The 17,599-nt window shown below is 45.4% G+C and overlaps 1 protein-coding gene across 1 annotated transcript in view; it reads right to left on the reverse strand.

The window, feature by feature from the left end:
* Positions 1 to 361: 361 nt before the first annotated feature.
* M1AP (meiosis 1 associated protein) overlaps positions 362 to 17,599 on the reverse strand; it is a 72,517-nt gene continuing 55,279 nt past the window's right edge. Inside the window, exons 5-10 of the mRNA XM_004612059.2 lie at positions 17,124 to 17,286; positions 14,192 to 14,333; positions 2,521 to 2,727; positions 1,459 to 1,599; positions 987 to 998; positions 362 to 538 (exon numbers count right to left, since the gene is read on the reverse strand). Coding sequence (XP_004612116.2) covers positions 362 to 538; positions 987 to 998; positions 1,459 to 1,599; positions 2,521 to 2,727; positions 14,192 to 14,333; positions 17,124 to 17,286 — 842 coding nt within the window. The remainder of the gene's footprint in view (positions 539 to 986; positions 999 to 1,458; positions 1,600 to 2,520; positions 2,728 to 14,191; positions 14,334 to 17,123; positions 17,287 to 17,599) is intronic.

Below are 17,599 nucleotides of genomic sequence, written 5' to 3' on the forward strand. Positions count from 1 at the left end.
GAGCTCTGAAAACCTCATCCTTGTCTCCTGTGGCCCAGCTTCCTGAAGGTGATCCGACCTTACCCACCTGTTCACACCCTACATGGAGAAATTCAGGGTTGGGCATGGTCTTACAAAGATGGAGGCTTACTGGGCGTTTAATCTTTATCTGTGTTAACAGTATCAAATGAGCAACGAACAAACAGGAGTCTCTGTTAGGTGCGGGAAAGGCTCAGGTTAGCCTCCGAGGGTCTGAGGTGGTGGCTGCTGCTTCCCAGCGCCCTGTGCTCACAGACTCTGGTGAGACTCCTTATGGGGACCTTAGCATGGGTGTTGGCGATAGAGCAGGCAGAGGGGTGCCCATGCTGTTGACCGAGGACCCTCACACATACTCCTCTTGCTCCTCCTCCTCCTCCTCCTCCTCCTCCTCCAGAGGTCTGGAGAAGGCTTCTGAGGACGCTCTGTTGGCTGCTGACTTCTTGGGGGTCCTGCCAGTGGCTGGAATTACAGGCAAGGGGGCCACTGTAGCGCGAACTCGGTTCATTGGCAACTGCTTAGTCTGCAAAGCAAGCAAGCAGAGCCTTTGCTGAAGACCATTTCCAGCTGGGACCACCGAGTCCGAGTCGGGAGAAGTCCGGAGGAATGGCCTCGCGGCCCATGGCAGTGGTGGAGTCCCTGGCTTCTGAGTTCTGAGCCCTCTCCCAGCTAGCTAACCATTATGAGCCCCGCTAACCCCACAGATTGACTGTAGTTTGGAAACATTGTTCAGCTAAAACAACAGGGGAGTTGTTTTCCTAGAGGCTGTTACTGAGAAATTATGAACATGTGGAATAAGGGCAATATTATAAAATAGAGGTCTCATAAAAACTGAACATGTGAGTAAGGGCAATATTATAAAATTCAGGTCTCATAAAAAACAAAAAGCTGTCCCCTTTCACTAAGCCTGGAGCTAACCTGCCTCAATTTCCCTTTCTCTTCTTCTGTAAAATCAGCATAATAACACATACCTTGCAGGGATGCTGAGAAGATTAAGTGAGAAAAATAGGTGTGAAAACAGTTGTGAGAAACCTGCCAAATGATTGGTACTCAGTAATGTTAATTTTCCTCCCCCTGGGCATTTCTTTTCCCAACCTCCCATTCAGCCTTTTCTTTCAAAGAGAGGACTGTGGTTATGATTCAGTGCAGCCAGTTTGCTAAGTGGTCTATTAAAAACTAATGAGTTATCATAAACATTACAATTAGGATACCTAAACATTATCCTATGTAAATGCACAAGCCACAGAGCCGGACCTACGGGGAAAGGTAGTAACAGCCTTTGTTTAGGGCAAAGGACCAGCTCTTTATTCTCTGTTCGGCTTGGTTCTGCCCCCCACAAGGAGAGATGGGGGTGGGGTGGGGAGTGTCATTCCCTTGTGGGGGTTCGGGGAGCTAAAGCCTGGAGGGAGGGGGAGCCGCAAGAGGGAAGGAGGGAAGATGTACCTTTCGCTGGGTCTTGCTTTCCCAACTTGGGTGTGGCCTCCGGTGAGGCTTGGGAGAGGTGCTGCCCAGATGTGGGTATAGATGGCTCTGAATCTGCAAGGGGTTGTAGCTGGGCTCTAGTTCCAAGGCATCCAGCATGCTCTGGAAGAGAGAGAAGTTCCACCAGACGTCAGGCAGAGACATCACCCCTGGCGGTGAGAAGACCCTGGGCTCCCCTGGAGGCTGTGAATTAGGTGTTCTGGCCCCCAGGTCTGAACCCTGGGCAGGTAAGTATGGAAGAGAGAGTAACCCCAAGTGATAAAGAACATTAAATAGTTTTGCTCCCCTTCCCCCAAGTGAGGGACAGACAGGGCACAAAGAGGTCCAGTGTTTGCAGGCTGTGTGGCCTGAGGGTGCCCAGTCTGCAAGTACAGTCCGAATAACCAGAGGACACAGGAGCACTGCATTCCTGAGCTGTCAGGTTTTCCGGCCACAACATCCTGTGCCAGGAACGGTTGGCCCCGGAGTGAGACGCTGAGCGAGCCACACCACTGGTGCCCACCTCTCTCGTCCCTGTGGCTGCTGAGCTGAGAGCACAATCCCAAGCTCTGTCTTCTCCAGGCTGAGCCAGCCCTCCGCCAGCGATAGTGCCCAGCCTCCCCTCACAGACTGCCCAGGCCCGCAGAGGAAATCCAGAGTCGAGATCCAAGAAAAGAGGAGGAGAAAATGGCCTTCAGAGCTGTTCCCTCCTTTTGCGTCTCAGTTTGAAGACTTCCTATCTGGGGACATCTGAAAGACAAGCTTTTCTGGCTTTCTCTGATAAGCAGAAAAAGATGCTTATGTGTTTATGTACACAGCTACACACTGTAGCGAAAAACCCCCAAGAAAATACTGTCACGCGGATGTTTATTTCCTCTGTCCAGTTTCAGCGCCCTTGCTTCCTTCTCTACTCTTCACACGCTTGGGATCCCCTTCTTCCTCCTATTTCCTGTATCTCCCTCACAGCTGTTTCTTCTCTCGCTCCTTTCTCCAATTCCATTCTCTTGTCTCTCCTATCTGTCCCAGGATCTGGGCTTCACTTGCCTCCACAATCTTAAGGCTGTCATCAGGGGGGTCCTCAGGCAGCAGGGGAAAGGGGTTGGGCAGCATCAGTTCCCGGGTGGCCACTGGCTTCACCAACAGAGTGGCTGAGGGCGATGGCACAATGACGTAGAAGGTGCTGGCAGACTCTCTCAGGCCGTGCCCCCGACTCTGGGGCTCCCCTTTGGCCAACAGCAGCCATTCTCTTTTCTGAAACAAGGACACACATAAATTGCTGAAGGTCAATCCTAGGTGAGATTTCCCTGAGTTCCTCTAGGAGGTACCAAGCAGGGCTGAAGCACTTCAGCCTGTCCTAGGGAAAGGCAGAACTTCCTGCCTGAGCCCTCAGTGCCCCAAGGTACTGATCTTCCTCCCTGGTCAGGGATGTTCACCAAAGGATTAACAATGCAGCAAAAAGTTCAGAGATGCCCTTTAACTTGAAGTAAGCATTCACTCCAGTGTGATGGGGGCTGGGGATGCTATGCACTGTAGCACTGTCATTCATTGAGTGGGCACCAGTAATGTCTCCATTGTGAGACTTGTTACTGCTTTTGGCATATCGAATACACCACAGGTAGCTTGCCAGGCTCTGCCATGTGGGTGGGATACTCTCGGTAGCTTGCCAGGCTCTCCGAGAGGGATGGAAGAATCAAATCTGGGACGGCCACGTGCAAGGCAAATACCCTACCCACTGTAGAATTTAATCTGTTCCATGGTGGGATTTTGAAGAATATTTGAATGTTGCACAGAAAAATTATGACTCCTAAAACTTTACTCTATTGATTTTGAGACAAGAGCTGAGAATCTGGTAGAGAACTGCAGATATGAGTAAGGTCTTTCAAAAGTAACCCTGGTGCCAGCACTATCAGAAGAGATTTAGCTGAATGATTCTTACAGAACTCTTTGAAATTGCCTGGCATATTTACAGCGGCTGTGAGAGGTTCTGGAAGGAAGAGCATCAATGCATTCTTATTAGACTTTGATAAAGATATTACTTTATCTGTAGTCCTCAGGGACTATTAGAGAAAGTGAGAGATAGGAACAAACTTTAAGTCCCATATTCAGACACAGTTTCTAACCCTTTCCTGGAAAGTGGCTGTGTGGTGCTGAAGAGCCTCAGAGTCCAGGCCCAATGCTGAACACGCTACTCAAATCCTGGCTGACTGGGAAAATTAAGACAGAAGCGGAAAACTAGAGGCAGGACCTTTGAGTGACCCGTTCTAGAAACCACAAAGACCAACAGAGGCACAAGGAGAACAGAACAAGAGAGCAAATCACATAAGGTTGCTAGAGCGGGAATGGAACAGGGTCACAGAAATAATTAGTAAAACCAATTGTATAACCATTGAATATGTTAGATGAAAATATTTCCCTAGAAACGCATCTAGATTATCGCTCTTTGTGAACAGTTCTAAGCACAGCTCTTTGTGGCAATAGCCAGAGCGAGTTTGTGTGAGTAATTAAAACTGGATTGTCTCCTTCTTCTGCATGGGCACTGCCTGTTTCTTGGTCAGATTTCTTTTTTTTTTTTTTTTGGTCACACCCAGCTATGCTCAGGGGTTACTCCTGGCTTTGCACTCAGGAATTACTCCTGGCGGTGCTTGGGATGCCGGGGATCGAACACGGGTCAGCCACGTGCAAGGCAAACGCCCTACCCGCTGTGCTATCGCTCCGGCCCCTAGATTTCTTTAACAGTACCTGTGACATAGTTGGTGTCTGGAACTGAGAAGGAAAATTCACATGGGAAAAAAGAAGGCCAAATTAGCACATAAAAAATGCAAAAAGAAGGAAATTAAAAAATTAGCTATTTTTACTCTATTAGAAGTGAAATAGAGTAGGAAAACAATAAAGAAAATAAAAATCAGTTCTTTGAATAGAAAATTGACAGGCCTTTATTTAGCTAAATTAATTAAGGAAAAAGGAGAACATTCAAGTGACTAAATCAGATAAAAGAGAAAATCGCTATTGATCTTATAGAATTTAAAAGGATTATAGGGAATATTATAAAAATTGTATGTTGAAAGACGTGATAACTTAATAAAACATATATCTTGAAAGACACAAAATGACTGACTGACTCAAGAATAAGTAGAAAACCTAGAATTATCTCTTGGTGTTTCCCAAGGATCATTCCCACGTTCAGTGATTTGCTAAAAGAACTCACAGGACTCTGGGGCTGGAGCAATAGCATAGCGGGTAGGGCGTTTGCCTTGCACGCGGCCGACCTGGGTTCGAATCCCAGCATCCCATATGGTTCCCTGAGCACCGCCAGGAGTAATTCCTGAGTGCAAAGCCAGGAGTAACCCCTGTGCATCGCCAGGTATGACCCAAAAAGAAAAAAAAAAAGAACTCACAGGACTCAGTGCTTGTGGGTATGACTTGTACTTGTGGGTATGACTTACTATGACAAAAGGATGCAAAGCAAAATCAGCAAAAGGGCTTGGCTCATGGGGTGAAGTCACAAGGAACTAGGTGCAAGTTTCTAAATTTTCTACTTATGAAGTCACATAGAATGTACCTAATTTTTCCACACCAAATTGTGAAAACATGTTAAAATATTTGCCTGAAGTCATGAGTGACTCCCTGTCCAACGTTTTTGTTAGGGGAGATCATGTGGACACTTTGTACCTACCTGTACCAAAATATTAGAGTCCTAGAAAAACCCCACAAACCACAGGTGTGTGTACATGCATGCACATATGCAGTTAAGGCAAGTAAACCACACATTATTTAGGGAATGGTCGAAAATACTCCTCAAATCCAAGTTCCCAGACTCTAGTCAGGAGTGAACTTAGTAACCCAATGTTTCTATGGAGAGCAATCTCTGCCCTGCTATATTTACTTTCCTGTATAACCTATTACAAGTAGATATAATAATCAGAACACTTCCCTCAATGAAGAGTCAAGATTCTGAGCCTGAGAGAGACCTCAATGCTTTGTATGTGGGAGGCTCAGATTTGATCCTTGGCACTGCATGGTCCCCTGACTGCTAGGAGTGACCTTCTCCAAAAACTGATTATAAAAGCACTGCAATTTTTTGTTTTCTTTTATAGTCATGCCTGGTGATGTTTAGGGTCTACTCTTTTGTTTGTTTTGTTCTTAGGCCACACCAGACAGTGCTCAGAGGTTACTCCTTGTTCTGCACTCAGGGATCACTCCTGGCAGGTTCACGGGATCATATGGGATGTTGGGGAGTGAACCTGAGTGGGCTGTGTACAAGGCAAGCCCACTCCCCATTATACTATCCCTTTAGCCCAGGGTTTGCTCTGGATTGGTGCTGGGTGTCAGAGATAAAACTGAGGCCTCTTGAATGCAGAACTGCTGCTTAACCTTTTGAGATATTTCTCTATCCTCGATGTGAGAAATGTGAAAAATTTCCCCCCAGAGAGTTAATGTGAAAATCTGCACCACTAATCTGTGAGGTGAAGGCCAAGACAGATGTGACAATAAGTACCTGGTTGTGGAGGGGCAGAAAAGAATGAGTGAAGCATGTGTGACAGGAAGCAAGAAAATCTTCATAAGAAAGGTATTTAGTAAGGATGTAGGAAAAAAAAGAGCAGACACTGGACAGAGGTAAGGGGAAGGAAGCACCGTTTAAAAAAAAAGGTGTGGAGGCTGGGACTAGGGAAAATGCAGGGACTAAGGCCTTGTATGACCCTTGTTTGATCCCTAGCAGGTCCTAAACACAGCCAGTGGTTACTCCTGAGCACAGAGCCAGGAATAGCCTGGAAGCACTCCTGTGTGTGGCCCCCCCACCCCTCACCCCCCAGACCTCCATGAACAAAAGAATACAGAGGTAGGTGTGAGTATGGAGGTAAGTGTGAATTTAGCACATTTGGGGAGCATTTAGTAACTAATGTGGCTTTGGTAGAGGCTGCAGTGGAGGCACAGTGGAGGGCGTGGTGAACCATGAGATGAAGTGAGAGAAACCCAGAGATGTCCTCTCACCGGCTCACCTAGCACCTGCTTTCCCGAAGGCTGCACTTTCACATCATTCTGATGGTCCGCTCCCTCTTCCCCTCGCCTTCCTTACCTGCCTTTACCTGGCTCTCAGTTTGAATTTTTTTTTTGGGGGGGGCACACCTGGAGGAGCTCAGGGCTTGCTTACTCCTGGCTCTGCACTCAGGGATCACTCTTGGAAGTGCTCAGGGGACCATTTGGGGTGCTGGGATCAAACCCAGGTCAATGGTGTGCAAGGCAAGCATCTTACCCACTGTATTCTCTGGCCCCTCAGGTTGCTTTTTTTTTTTTTTGCTTTTGCTTTTTGGGTCACATCTGGCAATGCACAGGGGTTACTCCTGGCTTATGCACTACTCAGGAATTACCACTGGCGGTGCTCGGGGGACCATATGGGATGCTGGGAATCGAACCCGGGTCGGCCGCGTGCAAGGCAAACACCCTACCCGCTGTGCTATCACTCCAGCCCCTCAGGTTGAATTTTTGATTTTGACTCTTTGCAGAATATAACGAAGGACTTTCCATTTCCTTACCCATATCCAGCCCAACCAGGCCATTGCCGGTGTACGCAGACTCCTGCTGGACACATCCTGGCTTGAATCCTGTCCTTTCTGTGGCCAGCTAGGGTAGACATGGCCTAGAAAGCTGTGGAATGTGTCTCCAGAGATTCTGACATTTTAAGTAGGAAATTGAGAGACTAGTTTACACAGACATGACTTTGTAAGACATGACTTTGTAAGAAAAATGAGGATGTGGAAAAGTGAGTCACTAGCTATATAACTGGAACTGTACAGAGAATTTGGGTATTGTATGATGTTTTCCTGGCAAGGGGTAACTACAGCTCATAAATAGTTGGAAAATTTAATTGAATTTATTTATATATTTTTATTCCTGACCACATTCCACAGAACAGTAATGCAGGCTTAGAAAACAAAATGCAACAACAACTCTGTCTCTCTCTCTTTCTCTCTCTCTGTCTGTCTGTCTCTTTCTCTCTCTCTCTCTCACACACACACATACTGATTAAAGGGATTGGAAGAACTGGAGAGATAATACATTGGGAAAGGCACTTGCCTTCCTCATGGCAGATCTTGTAAGCACTGTCCCTTAAGCACTGTTAGGCTCACTCCTGAGCACAGAGCTCTGAACACCACCAGCAGTGATCTCTGAGTGCAGAGCCAGTAGTGACTCCTAGGCACTACCAGGTATGGATGGCCCCAAAACAAAACATTATTTCTTATTTTTGTTTTTGATTTTTAGGTCATACCAGGATTGCTAAGGGCTAACTCCTGGCTCTGGACTCAGGAATTGCTTCTGGAAGTGCTCAGGGGACTACAGGGAATGTTGAGAATCGAGAATCGAGGTAATAACTCGGGTTCCTATGTGTAAGGCAAATGCCCTGCCCATTGTACTATTCCTCCAGCCCACCACTTACCCTACCTTTGTTAAAAGGTAGTGCCACAGCTTTTCTTGATATTAAAAAACTCCAAATATGTTTTTATATTATTATTTTACTGTCTCCAAAAACTTCGGGGATAGTGCAGCACGTAAAGAACTTGTCTAACAACGGGGCTGGAGTGATAGCACAGCGGGTAGGGCGTTTGCCTTGCACGAGGCCGACCCGGGTTTGAATCCCAGCATCCCATATGGTCCCCTAAGCACCGCCAGGGGTGGTTCCTGAGTGCACAGCCAGGAGTAATCCCTGTGCATCGCCAGGTGCGACCCAAAAAGAAAAAAAAAGAAGAAAGAACTTGTCTAACAAGTAGTCAACCCGGGTTTGTTCCCTGGGACCCGGTATGGTTCCTCAAGCATCATCAGGGATAATTTTCTGAGTGCTGAGCCAGGAGTAACCCCTGAGCATTGCCAGAGTGGCCCTCCACCACACTCTCCCACCCCTGCAAACACACACACACACACACACACACATATACACATATATAAGCCGATTAATGGTGGAGGTGGGAGGCTAGGTAGGAGTTTGCTGGTATTGATGAGAACAAACATTGGGTATGGGAAAGAAAGGACAGTCACAATTGTCCTTTGATGAGAAGAAAGTTGAAATGCCACAGTGATGAAGGGGTTGTAGAGGGTGGGGAGGAGACTGAAAGGTTCTGAGGTTTCACACCTGGGTGAGGAGACAGTGGTGGTGCTGCTATTAACAGAAAGACAGAAGTCAGAAGGCAAAGTTAGCTTGAGAGGAAACATCTCCAAGAGAGTTTTATAGGATTTGAAAATAATGTATTAAAAAGAAAGACTACAAAGACAAGGATGAAGTCAAGGAAGTGCTGAATAGTTATAGAAATAGGGTCAGGGGATAGAGACATGGCTCAATGGCTTGAGCACATGTTTTACACACAGGAGGCCTGCATTTGATCCTGGCATTACATGGTCCTCTCACTGCCACTGGGAGTGACCTCTGAGCACCAAGCCTGGAGTAAACCTTGAGCACAGTCAAGAGCATCCCAGATGCCCCCTGCCCCTGCAAAATCCAAATAAACCTTCACAAAAGCAAAAAACCCACAAAAAAATAGGGACAGGAAAATTATGACTCTATTTGGTTTTGTTTTGTTTTGCTTTTTTGGGGGGTCAAACTTAGCAGTGCTCTGGGCTTACTCCTGGCTCTGCACTCAAGAATCACTCCTGGCAGTGCTCAGGGGCCATATGGGGTCCCAGAGATTGAATCTAGGTTGACTGCATGCAAGGCAAGCTCCCTATTGGCTTGTACTATCACCCTGGCTAAAGATAAAGACTCTAAATAAGGATGATCACATAGAAGATACTAAAAAATATATTTTTTCAGTGAATAAGTTCAAGCTTGTGAAAAATTATTTCCTCCTATAACATACTTCAGTGTTTTTTGTTGCTTGGAGATGTTATATAAAAACAAGAAGGAAGAGCCATTCAAACACTTATTTTGCTTCTCAATTTTCCAGAAAAAGGATTAGTTTTTGATTTGGGTAATGTGAATAAATTGGATAAATACAGAGTGCAGAAATCAGTAGCACAAGATGAGTGAGGAGCTGTTACCTGTACCCATTCACTACATGTTACAAGAAGTGAATTGGAGGGAAGAAGCAAGGCTGCTCAGGGAAGGGGGAAGTAGTCTGTGTTATGGTCTGTCTTTACCTGGCTATATCCAGGGTAGGGAATTAAGCAAAGAAGTTAAAAGTGGGGCTGGAGAGATAGTACAGTGGGTAGGGCGTTTGCCTTATATGCAGTTGACCCAGGTTGGACCCCTGGCACCCCATATGGTCACCTGATCCCTGCCAGCAGTGATCCTTGAGAGCAGAGCCAGGAGAAAGGCCTGAGCACTGCAGGTGTGGCCTCAAAATAAAAACAAACAAAAAAAGAAGTTAAAAGCACAGAGAACTAATCACCTGAGCACTGCCGGTTTGACTCAAAAACAAAGACACAAATACACAAACAAAAGATGATAAAAGCATGGACCATGTAGTTAACTGAAATAGGGTCAAATTCTGACACTGATTTTGGTAGCTGTGTGACCACTGTAGATCACTTACTCTTTTTTTTTTTCATTTGTAAAAATAGGAACAACAATTTTTATCTCACAGAGCTACTGCAAGGATTAAATGAGGTAAAAGACAGTTGGTTAAGTGAGTAGCGCTCTTAAGAGTTCCAAAAATGAATTGCCAGGTGTGGAGAGATAGTATAGCAGGTAGGAAAATTGCATGCACATGGCTGACCTGCATTTGATCCTTGACACTCCATGTAGTTTCCTGACACATGCTAGGAGTGACCCCTGAGCACAGAGACAGGAGTAAACCCTGAGCACAAGTCAGATGTGGTCCGCAAACAAAACAAAACAAAAAACAAGATGGACTTCTATTAATGATAGTCAGCCACATACATGTTTTCATAAGAAAAGAATGATAAAGAATAGACCCCAGAATAGTGCTTGGCACAGTGCTCAATGTTTGTTGAATAACTAAGTAAATACAGGTTCTCAAGTCCTGAATTTGTAGTAAGAAGACTCTAATTTTTTTTTTCTTTTTGGGTCATATCCAGAGATGCTCAGGGGTAACTCCTGGCTCTGGACTCAGGAATTACTCCTGGCTGTGTTTGGGGGACCATATGGGATGCCAGCCTAAGGCAAATGCCCTACCCACTGTACTGCTCTGGCCCAGGCTCTAATCTTAAGTATGTGAGTCAGTATGAAAGAGAATATGAGAGTATTCTTTTCTATCTTAAAGATTTTTTCTTTTTTTGGTTTTGGGCCATATCCGGCTAAGCTCAGGGATTCTTCCTGTCTCTGTGCTTAGAGATCACTCCTGGTGGTACTCAGGGGACCCTATGGGGTGGTAGGGATAGAATCCAGGTGGACAGCATGCAAGGCAAGCGCTCTCTGTCTTGTACTATTATTTCTCTGGCTTTCTCATCCCTATTTTGATTTTAGTTTGTTTTTTGAGCCACACCCAACGATATTCAGGAGTTAGACCTGTCTCTATACTTGGGTGTTACTCCTGGCAGTGCTCAGGGGACAATATGAGATTCCAGAGATCAAACTTCGGTTCAGTCACATGCAAGGCAGGTGACTTAGCCACTGGTCTATCTCTTCAGCTCCTTGTCCTTATTTTAAATACTTATTTAACATTTCATTGTTGGTTGAATTATAGGTCTTATAACCTTTTCACTATTTTGGATTAACAATTTTTCAATTTAGGACATTTAAGCTATTTCCTTTTTTTTTTTTAAAAAAAAAACCTTTCTAAATAACACTAAGTTGAATATGCTGATACATGTATTTTGTTCCCCTTTCTGTTTTTCTTGGACTTTTATTTCCAGCAATAGAATTAAAGTGATGAAGGGTTTTACTTTTCTGAAAATTTACACCCTTTCTGGCAGTTAATTAAAATTTCAAGTCTGGGGACAGGAAGTGCAGCCCATTTTTAGGGCCCCAATACCCAGCTCCTCTCCCATGCTCCGGAAAAAGGCCAGGTCTTTTCAAAATATCGTGTACCACACACACAGCACGTGAATGTACTGGTGACGCTTGAGGGAAATTTCTCCTGCACGATACGGCTTCTGCAAGATCCGGAGTGCAGTAAACTGCAAACTGAGTTGTTGGGCTTCTAATAGTCAGCATGAATCTGTTGACTGTGCTCTGCTAAGATAGGAGATGGGTGTTCTTCAGATAGGAAACAGGAACTCAGTGGGTGGATCTGAAAGGCAGTGTGGGCTTTGAAACAGGAAAAAAGAAGTCTGCTTCTGCTAGCGAAAGGACTCAATACTGCACCAGCCTGACCAGCCATATCCTATGTTGTCGAGCTTTCATTCTATACACACCTAGCACTTACATGGTATTCTTGGATTCTAGTTGCAGTTCTTCTTATTTCCTTTCACAGTTTTGTATTACTCTTTTATGGATGTGCCCTTTTAGTTTTGCCATTTCATAGAACAGCATCCACTAGTTGTTCAAATCATAACCCAGGCAGTTATTTGATAATTTCCTCTTCCTCTTTCCCTACACCCAGCCCTTCACCAAGTTCAGATTCTTTCTTTAAGATATTCTTTCTTTATTTGTTTTGTCAAGTCAGGTGGTGCTCAGAGAGTACTCCTGGCTTAGTGCTTGGAAGTCACCCTTAGTGGTGCCTACCAGATTATGTTGGTATTGGGGATTGAACCTGGGCCTCCTGCATGCAAACCACTCACTCCAGTCCATTGTGTTATCTCTCCAGCTCTAAAATACTTCCTTAGTTGATTTACCAGCACTATCTTGACTTCCACTATTCTGGCCCAAGACATTCTTGCCATCATCTTTTCTTAGATTACTGTAATTTCCTTACCTAATTTTCTTGTTTATGTTCTTGCCTTTATCAATGCATTTCTATATTTTTGGGTAAGAAAAAATATATATATATATTTTGCTTTTTGGGTCATACCCGGCAATGCTCAGGGTTTATTCCTGGCTCTACACTCAGGAAGTACTCCTCGTGGTGCTTGGTGGATCATATGGGATTCTGGGAATCAAACCTGGGTTGGCTGCATGCAAGGCAAAGGCTCTACCCGCTGTGCTATCACTCCAGCCCCGGTAAGAAAAATATTTTTGGCCACACCTGGAGATGCTCAGGGGTTACTTCTGGTTCTGCATTCAAGGACTTATTCCTGGCTGAGGTCAGAGGACCATATGAGATGTCGGGGACGAAACTGGCATGGCATAATTCGACCTCTGTTCACTTCTCCAGCTCATCTTTTGCCTCTCCCCTCTACCTCCCACCTTTCTCTCTCTCTTGCTCATTCTATCTTATGCTCAGGGCTTAGTCCTAACTCTATGCTCAGGAATCACTCCTGGCAGTGCTTAGAGACCATTAGGATCCAAGGGATCAAATCCAGGTTAGTTGGGTGCAAGACATGGTACTATCTCTTTGGCCCCTCCTCTTGCTTTCTTTATTTGTTGCTCTGCAATGCCGCATAGGGAGGGTGGAGTGGAGCTGCACTGGCTGTGATGCTCCAATACTTTAGCTGTGGTGCTCACACATTAGTGCTTGCTGCTCACACATAGCGCTGTTTGTGAGCTGGACTCCTTTAGTTGTGGTGCTCGCTGGGGGTCACATTCCTTTAGTTGCAGTTCTCATACACACACTGGGTGGGCACTGGGGATTGCAGACAGTGGAGTTGCCAGGATCATGTGTGGAGGATATAGAAGCACAAGGGATTCAACTCTCAACTTGACACCACTGTGCAACCCCTGGGCCTAAGCCTGTTGGTTCTTGACTCCCCTCTTAGCTCTTCACAATCTTGGGCACTCTACACAAGTCTTCCCCTGCATCTGGAATGTTCTTCCAGCCATCCTTCAATTGGGTAATTTTCTTTCATCTGGCAGGTCTCAATCTAAATGTCACTTTCACAGGAATGGCTCTTGTTGCAGCCTCTTTTTTTCTTTATAAACATATAGAAGGTTATATATGTTAATTATGTCCTCCATCCCATTAGAACTGAGTTTCTGAGTAACAGAGACTGTCTATTATATTACCACTAATTATCTACGACTTAGCACAATGTCTGCCACAAAATAAGTGCTCTTCATTTAAAAGACTCATAACGGTGGGCCTGAGAGATAGTACAGCAGGCCACTTGCCTTGCCTGTGGCCAACCTGGGTACAATCCCAGGATCTCATATATTCCCCTGACTATTGCCAGGAGTGATTCCTGAGTGCAGAGCTAAGAGTAACCCCTGAGCATCATCAGGGGTGGCCCAAACAAACAAACAAACAAACGAAAAAAAAGAATAACAGGATGGAGAGATACTACAAGGAGAAAGGTACTTGACTTTTATGAGGCTGGTATGTTTTTTCATCTACATATGGTCCCTGAGCCTTGCCGGGAGTGATCTCTAAACACAGAGCCAGAAGTAGATCCCTGAGCACATTTGGAGGTGGCCCCCAAACAAAATAAACCAAAGAAGAAAAGAGAGTGTGCGGCAAGTGTTAGGAGGAAAAAAACCCTTTAAAATATAGTTCCCTATGGAAAATACCCCGTAGTCATTTACTAAATATGCAAATTATTTTCAAGTTTAGTGTCTCATAACTAGATTCATAAATTTCTTTCTATAGCCTGAAGACAATAAAGGCAAGTCTAACCCACATTTCAGAATTTTCAGGGTTTTTATTTTTCTTGCCTTCTTGAGGAGAAGGACAGGTATGGCACCAGGGCAGGATCAACAATCTTTATCTTCTTTACCTGAGGACACAGTACTTACCAGCAGGATGTGACATAAGGCATGGAAATGTTGTTGATTTGCCTCTAGCTCATCCCAGTCCAACCTCCAAAAGCTTGTGGGTCTTAGGATGAATGGGAGTCCATATGTCAAGGACTCGCAGAATCCACTGGATTTTAAAGCCCTGGGAATAAACAGACAATGGTAGCAGAAGAGTCCTGAGTAATTTCCAGGACTTTGACTCAGATCCACTTAAATTCAGCTTAAGTCCTTGACCCTACTGTGAAATTCTTTAGGATGGGATCTGTTAGTTATTTATTTTCACATGGCCAGTTCCTTAAAAAAAAAAAAGATATTTAGACTGAGAAACTCTATTAATCAACAAAATTGGAGGGGGAGTGATCAGCATGGTACCTGTCCAAGCAGAGCCCCTGGCAGCCACTTGCTCCCACAACCAGAGATCACAAGGGCTCCAGATTCTGATGGATTTTCTTCTTCTGAGCTCATTTCATTCCACTCATTCCCACTGCAGTAACCAACTGCACAACATGTTACGTCATGTACACAAAGGTAGTTTGATCATCTGCATTCTAGTCCTGGCTCTTTTGGGATGAGGTATGGACAGAGGCTGCGTTTAATGGTCCCCAACAACATCTTGTGCTCACATACTGGGCCCTAACATTTCATTAGAAACTAGGAAGCAGTAAACGTGGCCCCTGCATAGTACAAAAAAAAAAATCTCTCAAAGGGCTAGAGCAGATGCGCTGCATGCAGAAGTCCAGGTTTGATCTCTGGAAATGCATGGTCCTTTGAACACCTCCAGGAGCAACCCCCAAGCTTTGAGCCATCAGAAGGTCTTGAGCACCACCAATAGCTCAAACAAATCCTCTGAACCCCTTTCTTTGCTGATATTTCCCCATTAAAAATCTGTCCTTGGGGGTGAGGTGCCCCCAGCAGGTCAACCTGTACCTGCGGGTTCAGTGCATCATCAGCCTGATGGTGCCTTCAGGCTTTTTGATACCCCCAAATTGCTGCTGTGTTTCTGACCAAACCCCAACAACTCGGGACCAAGTTTCCCAAGAAATTAAATGGCTGAAAGTTAAGTATGTGGGAGCCATGCCCATAAACCACTTCCAGCTCAAGCTATACAAGTTCATTTATTGGCCTTGCTTCAGAGACACCTAAATAAATCTCAAAATAGATCAACAGCTGCAGTTAATCTCAGATCTGCAAAGGTTGAACAGACCAGAGTAAATTGTAGGGGGGAGATCAGCTTGGGCTCTGCCCAAGCAGCGGCCCTAGGAGCTGCTGGCTCCCACAATCCAAAATCTCCACCATACCTCCGGCTGGACTCCATCATGTCAGGATGGACCTCACTGAGATATTCACTATATCACCCTATCACTGAGATATTAACCTGTTGAAAATTCGAATATGTGGGTTTTGTGACTGAAATCTCCAGGCTTTCTCGGGTCAGAATGGACTATTCCCCCCGCTGCCCCGCAATTCCCTGTACTTCCAGAAGCCTCGGCAGTCACATCCACACCCCAAAGCTGACAGCCAGCTAAAAAATCTACTCCAGCCTTACCTTCCCAATAAAAATACTGAACGCAGGGCTGGAGCGATAGCACAGTGGGTAGGGCGGCTGACCCGGGTTTGATTCCCAGCAACCCATATGGTCCCCTGAGCACTGCCAGGAGTAATTCCTGAGTGCAGAGCCAGGAGTGATCCCTGTGCATCTCCAGGTGTGACCCAAAAAGAAAAAAAAAATACTGAACACCCTGAACAAACATAATAACCTCCCAGTACCTCTATTGCAAACCATAATGCACAAAAGAAGAGAAAGAAAGAAGAAAAGTGTCTGCCATAGAGGCAGGCTGGGGGGAGGGGGTGCTGGGGAATGGTGGGAGGGAAATGGACAATGGTGGTGGGAAATGTACACTGGTGGAAGAATGGGTGTTGAATCATTGCCTGACTGAAACCCAATCATGAACAGTTTTGTAATGGTCTATCTCATGGATAGTCAAGAAAAAATAAAAAGAAAATCCTTCCTTGTGACTGTTCAGACAAGACAGTTTATGTACTTTGAGAATCTATATTCACCATTGTCGAACCTGTCACTTTATTGTCAACAAAGCTTTATCTTGATCAGTGGCAAAAAGAAAAATAAAAGAAAAAAGACTAAAAAGTGGCCTTTGCAATCATTGCTAATTTGACTCTGGAAATAGTTCCCCTAGAAACAGAATTCCAATTCCAGTACTTGGAGAACAGCGAGGACAGGATATATCCTACTATCCCTTATTCCTTGAAGGTCAGATCTTTGTCCTAATGCCTTAAACAGGATGATCTTTTTGCTGATCTCATTTTTATCTGCATGTAGAGACTGTCTGGGTTTTCAGCCTCACCAGACCTCAGAATATCCTGTGGAGGCATATCTTCCATTGTCTGTCCATCTGTTTCCACAGTGAGCAGCCTTATCGTGGCAGTGCTCAGGGATTACTTTCCTGGCCTAGCTTCTGGCACTGTGCTCAGATAACATTCCTGGTGGTACTCAGGGAACAGTATGAAGTGCTGGGAATTGAACCTGGACTGGCCAAGTGCACAGCAAGCACCTTAGCCCTGGTATTATCTATCGGATCCTCATAAATGAAAAAGAAATATTTTTTGAATGTTGGGGTCACCCCTAGCAGTACTTGGTGGCCACCAGGGTTATCCTCAGGGGTGCTGGTGTATGACATGTGAACTCAGGGATGCACACCTGCCAGGCAAATGTTCCATACATGAGTCACAGCATTGCTCCCTGGCTTTTCTCTTCTATGTTCATACCTGTGTTGTCAGTTGGGAACTGATTTTTGCCTCTATGACATTTGGGGATACCCCCTCACTCTGGCTTCCTGGCTACAACCCCTAAGAATAAGCATGTGCATGAATTGGGGACTCTGTGTGTGTGTGTGTGTGTGTGTGTGTGTCATACTTGATCACTCGGAGCTTGAAAGGACAGGCTGATGACTGGGGAACTGTCTGGTAGAGTGTGCAGAAGTCTCCTTTGGGGTCATCTGTTCTCCAGGAGCCATCAGCTGTGCCAGGGAGCAGAGATGGGCTGAGAAGTCGCTCTTGGAGATCACATTTCAGGCACACTACAATAAAACAGCATTGAGAAAGCGATTATTTGTTAGAATTGACCTCAGGCTGTGTGATTAAGAAACATCTGCCACCCAGTGCCACCACACCAGGCAATAATGGCTGAGAGGAGGCAGGGACTGCCAGAGAGGAGAGCTCAAGGAGCTGAGCTGAGCTGAGCCGTGTGGGCTGAGGGCAAATCTGGAACCCCTGCAATACATGTGGCCTCCTGAGCACTGCTAGGACCGACTCCTGGGCATAGAGCCAGGAATAGCCCTTGAATACCACCATGCCTGGCTCTCAAACAAAAAACAAGAGAAAGGAGGCAGG

Source organism: Sorex araneus, chromosome X (genome assembly GCF_027595985.1).
Source record: "Sorex araneus isolate mSorAra2 chromosome X, mSorAra2.pri, whole genome shotgun sequence".
Lineage (NCBI taxonomy): Eukaryota > Metazoa > Chordata > Mammalia > Eulipotyphla > Soricidae > Sorex > Sorex araneus.